The following is a 6,000-nucleotide window of genomic DNA, read 5'->3' as shown; positions in this document are numbered from 1 at the left end:
CAGGAAGAGCAGCGAGGCGTCAGCGGGGGGGTTCAGGCTGAAGCTGAAGCGCTGCCGTCCCATCATGGGGGGGTAGAACCTAAGCGAGGGGTCGCTGGGGCACAGGTTCTCCAGCAGGCGGTACTCGGACGGGCCCCCGGGGCTGGGGTCCGGGGACACGGAGCATGAACGAATCATGAAGCCCTGGTCCCAGTCGACTCCAGAGGACAACACCTGGGGGGGGGGGAACACAAGGAACTTTATTTAAACAGCCAATAGCAACACTAACAAGAGCTGTGAGACGTGGCTTAAGGAGCAGAGTCACAGAGATACTGATGACAGCCCTGACATCATCAACTAACGTGCTGGATAACCTACCAACCTACCATCCCCCCCCCCCCCCCCCAGAGGTCGGCCTACCTCCACGAAGACCTGCTGTCCGCTTGAGAAGGAGGGGGTGGGCTGGGGGTTGGCGCTACGGAACAGGGGCGAGTCGTAGACCTCCATGACTAGGACCATGGGCCCCGCCCCGGGCCCCGCCCCGGCGTTAAGACCCGGGAGGACCCCGGGGCCCGGGGGGGAGGCCACCAGCATCCCCTCGTAGGAACAGTTGAACTGCAGACCAGGAGAGAGCAGGAACATTATTACTGCATGAACTAGTGGTTATTAAGGGTTAATGACTGCGCCCTTATTGTGAAGTCTGACTGCACCACTCCTATCGGTCTAAAGTGTTTAACGGCGGCACAGAGAAAACAGGATGTGGACGGGGGGTGAGACAGGGAGAGAGGACGGGGAGGGTGAGACGGGGAGACGGGGGAGAGACAGGGGAGAGAGGACGGGGAGGTTGAGACAGGGGGAGACGGGGGAGAGAGAAACGTCAGCACAAACTCAGCCCAGCGGATGCTGAGCTGTCATTCCTCCCAGCGCCGGTACTTTCTGCCCTGACGCTGGAATACCCCCTCGGTGACGGGCGGGAAACCCCGAGCGCTCAGACCCTCCCCGGGGGGGGGTCTCAACCCTGAGAGGCAGGTCATAGGGGCCCGAGGTCAGAGGTCAACGGAGACGGAGGGCAGGCAGACGACAAGAGGAAACAGGAGACGAAGAAGAGAGGAACCAAAGTCAACAGAGGGAGGGAGAGGGAGGGGTGAGGAGGGAGAGGAGGGAGAGGTGGAAGAGGTGGAGGAGGAGGGAGAGGAGGAAGAGAAGGGGAGAGGAGGAGGAGGGGGGAGGAAGAGAAGGGGAGAGGAGGAGGAGGGGGATGAGGGAGAGGTGGAAGAGGAGGGGAGGAGGGAGAGGAGGGGGAGGGGAGAGGAGAGAGTGGAGGGAGAGGAGGAAGAGAAGGGGAGAGGAGGAGGAGGGGGGAGGAGGGGAGAGGAGGGAGAGGTGGAAGAGGTGGAGGAGGAGGGAGAGGAGGGGGAGGGGAGAGGAGGAGGAGGAGGGAGAGGAGGAAGAGAAGGGGAGAGGAGGAGGAGGGGAGGAGAGGAGGAAGAGGAGGGGGAGGGGAGAGGAGGAGGAGGGGGGAGGAGGGAGAGGAGAGGAGAGGAGGAGGAGGGGGAGGAGGGAGAGGTGGAAGAGGAGGGGGGAGGAGGAAGAGGAGAGGAGAGGAGGAAGAGAAGGGGAGAGGAGGAGGAGGGGGGAGGAAGAGAAGGGGAGAGGAGGAGGAGGGGGAGGAGGGAGAGGTGGAAGAGGAGGGGAGAGGAGGAGGAGGGGGGGAGGAGGGAGAGGTGGAAGAGGAGGGGGAGGAGGAAGAGGAGAGGAGAGGAGGAAGAGAAGGGGAGAGGAGGAGGAGGGGGGAGGAGGGAGAGGAGGGAGAGGTGGAAGAGGTGGAGGAGGAGGGAGAGGAGGGGGAGGGGAGAGGAGAGAGTGGAAGGAGAGGAGGAAGAGAAGGGGAGAGGAGGAGGAGGGAGAGGTGGAAGAGGAGGGGGAGGAGGAAGAGGAGAGGAGAGGAGGTAGAGAAGGGGAGAGGAGGAGGAGGGGGGAGGAGGGAAAGGTGGAAGAGGAGGGGGAGGGGGAAGAGGAGAGGAGAGGAGGGGGAGGGGAGAGGAGAGGAGAGGAGGGGGAGGGGAGAGGAGAGGAGAGGGAGGGGGGAGGGGAGAGGAGATGAGTGAGAGGAATGAGAGGAGTTAGAAGGGGTGGAGGAAGATAAGTAAGAGGAGGGGGAGGAGGAAGAGGAGGAAGAGGATTGAGAGGAGGGAGAGGAGGACCAGGGAGAGGAGGGTGAGAGAGGAGGGAGAGGAGATGTTTCCACATGAGTGATGAAGGGTCAGGTTAGAGCAACAGGAGGGCAGTGGAACAAAGCTGAGGTTGCCAAAAGACGAAGTGTTCACTAGCGTTGGAGACAGGCTCCGTCTGGAAGACTGGAGATCAGCCCTCAACTGCAGCATCAGCCTGCTCAATAGTACTCTGAATACTACCCTAGATACTACTCTAAATAGAACCCTAAATACTACCCTCACTACTACCCTAAATAGAACCCTAAATACTACCCTAAATAGAACCCTAAATACTATCAACACTATTACCCTAAATAGAACCCTAAATACTACCCTAAATAGAACCCTAACTACTACCTTAAATATAACCCTAAATACTACCCTAAATAGAACCATAAATATTACCCTAACTACTACCCTAAATAGAACCCTAAATACTACCCTAAATAGAACCCTTAATGCTACCCTAACTACTACCCTAAATAGAACCCTAAATACTACCCTCACTACTACCCTAAATAGAACCCTAAATACTATCCTCACTATTACCCTAAATAGAACCCTTAATACTACCCTAAATAGAACCCTAAATACTATCCACACTATTACCCTAAATAGAACCCTAACTACTACCTTAAATATAACCCTAAATACTACCCTAAATAGAACCATAAATATTACCCTAACTACTACCCTAAATAGAACCATAAATACTACCCTAAATAGAACCATAAATATTACCCTAACTACTACCCTAACTACTACCCTAAATAGAACCCTAAATACTACCCTAAATAGAACCCTTAATGCTACCCTAACTACTACCCTAAATAGAACCCTAAATACTACCCTAAATAGAACCCTTAATGCTACCCTAACTACTACCCTAAATAGAACCCTAAATAGAACCCTAAATAGTACCCTAAATAGAACCCTAAATACTACCCTAAATAGAACCCTTAATGCTACCCTAACTACTACCCTAAATAGAACCCTAAATACTACCCTAAATAGAACCCTTAATGCTACCCTAACTACTACCCTAAATAGAACCCTAAATACTACCCTAAATAGTACCCTAAACAGTACCCTAAATAGAACCCTAAATAGTACCCTAAATAGAACCCTAAATAGTACCCTAAATAGAACCCTAAATAGTACCCTAAACAGTACCCTAAATAGAACCCTAAATAGTACCCTAAACAGTACCCTAAATAGAACCCTAAATAGTACCCTAAACAGTACCCTAAATAGAACCCTAAATAGAACCCTAAATAGAACCCTAAATAGTACCCTTAACAGTCTGGGGTCTAGGGGTCTCGATCCGGGGCTCTGGGGTCTGGATTTTGGGTTCTAGGGTTCTGAGGGTCTAGAGGTCTAGGGGTCATACCGTGATGAAGGGGGTCTAGGGGGTCATGGTTCTTGGGGTCTAGGGGGTCTAGGGGTCTAGGGATCATACCGTGATGAAGGGGGTCTAGGGTTCTAGGGGTCTAGGGGTCTAGGGGACTAGGGGTCTAGGAGCCTAGGGATCATACCGTGATGAAGGGGGTCTAGGGTTCTAGGGGTCTAGGGGTCTAGGGGACTAGGGGTCTAGGGGCCTAGGGGTTGTGGGTTCTAGGGGTCTAGGGGTCCTACCGTGATGAAGGGGGTCTAGGGTTCTAGGGGACTAGGGGTCTAGGAGCCTAGGGGTCTAGGGGTTGTGGGTTCTAGGGGTCTAGGGGTCCTACCGTGATGAAGGGGGTCTAGGGTTCTAGGGGACTAGGGGTCTAGGAGCCTAGGGGTCTAGGGGTTGTGGGTTCTAGGGGTCTAGGGGTCCTACCGTGATGAAGGGGGTCTAGGGTTCTAGGGGACTAGGGGTCTAGGAGCCTAGGGGTCTAGGGGTTGTGGGTTCTAGGGGTCTAGGGGCCTAGGGGTTGTGGGTTCTAGGGGACTAGGGGTCTAGGAGCCTAGGGGTCTAGGGGTTGTGGGTTCTAGGGGTCTAAGGGTCATACCGTGATGAAGGGGGTCTAGGGTTCTAGGGGACTAGGGGTCTAGGGGCCTAGGGGTCTAGGGATCATACCGTGATGAAGGGGGTCTAGGGTTCTAGGGGACTAGGGGTCTAGGGGCCAAGGGGTCTAGGGGTTGTGGGTTCTAGGGGTCTAAGGGTCATACCGTGATGAAGGGGGTCTAGGGTTCTAGGGGACTAGGGGTCTAGGGGCCTAGGGGTCTAGGGATCATACCGTGATGAAGGGGGTCTAGGGTTCTAGGGGACTAGGGGTCTAGGGGCCTAGGGGTCTAGGGGTTGTGGGTTCTAGGGGTCTAAGGGTCATACCGTGATGAAGGGCAGGTCTGTGGGCTCCAGGGAGGTTCTGTCCAGGTCCTCAGAGTCCTGGTCCTCGTAGTCCCGGAGGACCCGCCCGCTGCCGTCCCTCCCCTCGCCCGCACTGATCAGGACCTGGGGGGGGGGGGGGGGTGAACACATGAACAATGACGCGCAGAAACCTGCAGAAAGAAACTGGAAAACAACTTAATAATAACAATTATGTACTAAAGATATCCCGCAAATTATTGTTTGGATATTTTAAATGCGTGTTATTGATTGGCTGTTCATATTCATAAAGATTTTTACACTATCAATACATTAATGCACACTTTTTCTCATCACAGATTTGGTCTAACTCACAGACTCGATATTTCTCTTTTGTCTCTGTATTATAGTAAAGTTATAGTCATTTTTGTATTATTATTATAAAACTGCGTGTAGTTTAGAGATCTCTCTGAAGACGGATCTAATCTCCTCCTAAGTCCACTAACAACAGACTAGAGTAAGGAGGCTCCATGAAGCTGGCTAAGTAATGAACTGCAGCGAGTTGATGAATTTAGAGCCGCTCTTCTGACAAGAGTGAAGGAGTATTATGGTTCTTCATGAAATATGGAATATGATATATGATATGTTGGCTGTTCCACATCAGCCAGTGCCTCCCACTCTCATTAGGTAAACACCGCAGTGGGAACATCCACTGGTGGCTCTGTTTGGATTAGTGGAAAAAAACTGATAAAATAAGAAAAAGTCCTTCCCTCATTAGTCAACAAAGAGTTCCTAACGATCTCCGAACTTGGGTTTGAAGTTTTAGTCTGAGAGTTAATGAGCTGACCGAACCGGCCTGACAGTGATTAAGCCTCATTAAGACGATGTCCTTATAAGGTGATGGGCAGAGGTGACCTCCGCTAATTAAATGACGACCCGATGACAGGCACTGAAAGGGAACACGCCGTCTGGGTTGTGCAAGGACCTAGAGAAAGATCATGGATCTGCTTTGAGGGTTATCTCTGGAGCTAGAGCTAACACAGAGCCGCGCTGGCGGCCGGCCCAGAGTTTACAATCTGGACCGCAAACTTGTTTTCTCAAAGTTCCTCCAACATGTTCTGTCCAAGAGGTCTGAAGGGAAGGGAGGTATCTTTGATTGTGAGACGACTCATGTAGCAAACCCAGGGTGATTAGGGTTACTAGGGCCGATAAATACTGAAGAACAACCGCCATAAAACAGCATTTCCAAAGGTTTCCCAATCATAAACTAATATTCAGAAGTTGCCAGTTGGGATTCGTCCATGGATCCTTCGTTTAGACTTTACTGTGTTTCTGATACACGGTACCAACAGCTCCCCTCCGCCTTTGGAGCACTACCCAGAGTAAAGGTCTGACATTTATTAAAAAAGCGATGCCAACATCTTGCATTAGTTGTGTGGTTGTGCTTCCCAACACATTGTTTTACATTCTACCAGTAAAAACAATGTCCTGGTGATGGATGCACTCGGAGGTTGTCTGTTT

The 6,000-nt window shown here is 52.1% G+C and overlaps 1 protein-coding gene across 2 annotated transcripts in view; it reads right to left on the bottom strand.

The window, feature by feature from the left end:
• Positions 1 to 6,000, bottom strand: part of tgfbr3 (transforming growth factor, beta receptor III) — a 56,946-nt gene that overhangs the window by 10,202 nt on the left and 40,744 nt on the right. For both annotated transcript variants that reach the window (XM_079739703.1, XM_079739704.1), the window contains exons 11-13: positions 4,504 to 4,626; positions 400 to 594; positions 1 to 213 (exon numbers count right to left, since the gene is read on the bottom strand). The exon at positions 1 to 213 is cut by the window's left edge and continues 57 nt beyond it. In XM_079739703.1, coding sequence (XP_079595829.1) covers positions 1 to 213; positions 400 to 594; positions 4,504 to 4,626 — 531 coding nt within the window. The remainder of the gene's footprint in view (positions 214 to 399; positions 595 to 4,503; positions 4,627 to 6,000) is intronic.

This window comes from Pollachius pollachius, assembly GCF_949987615.1.
Source record: "Pollachius pollachius genome assembly, chromosome: 7".
Lineage (NCBI taxonomy): Eukaryota > Metazoa > Chordata > Actinopteri > Gadiformes > Gadidae > Pollachius > Pollachius pollachius.
This window is presented reverse-complemented; position numbering and strand designations above follow the sequence as displayed.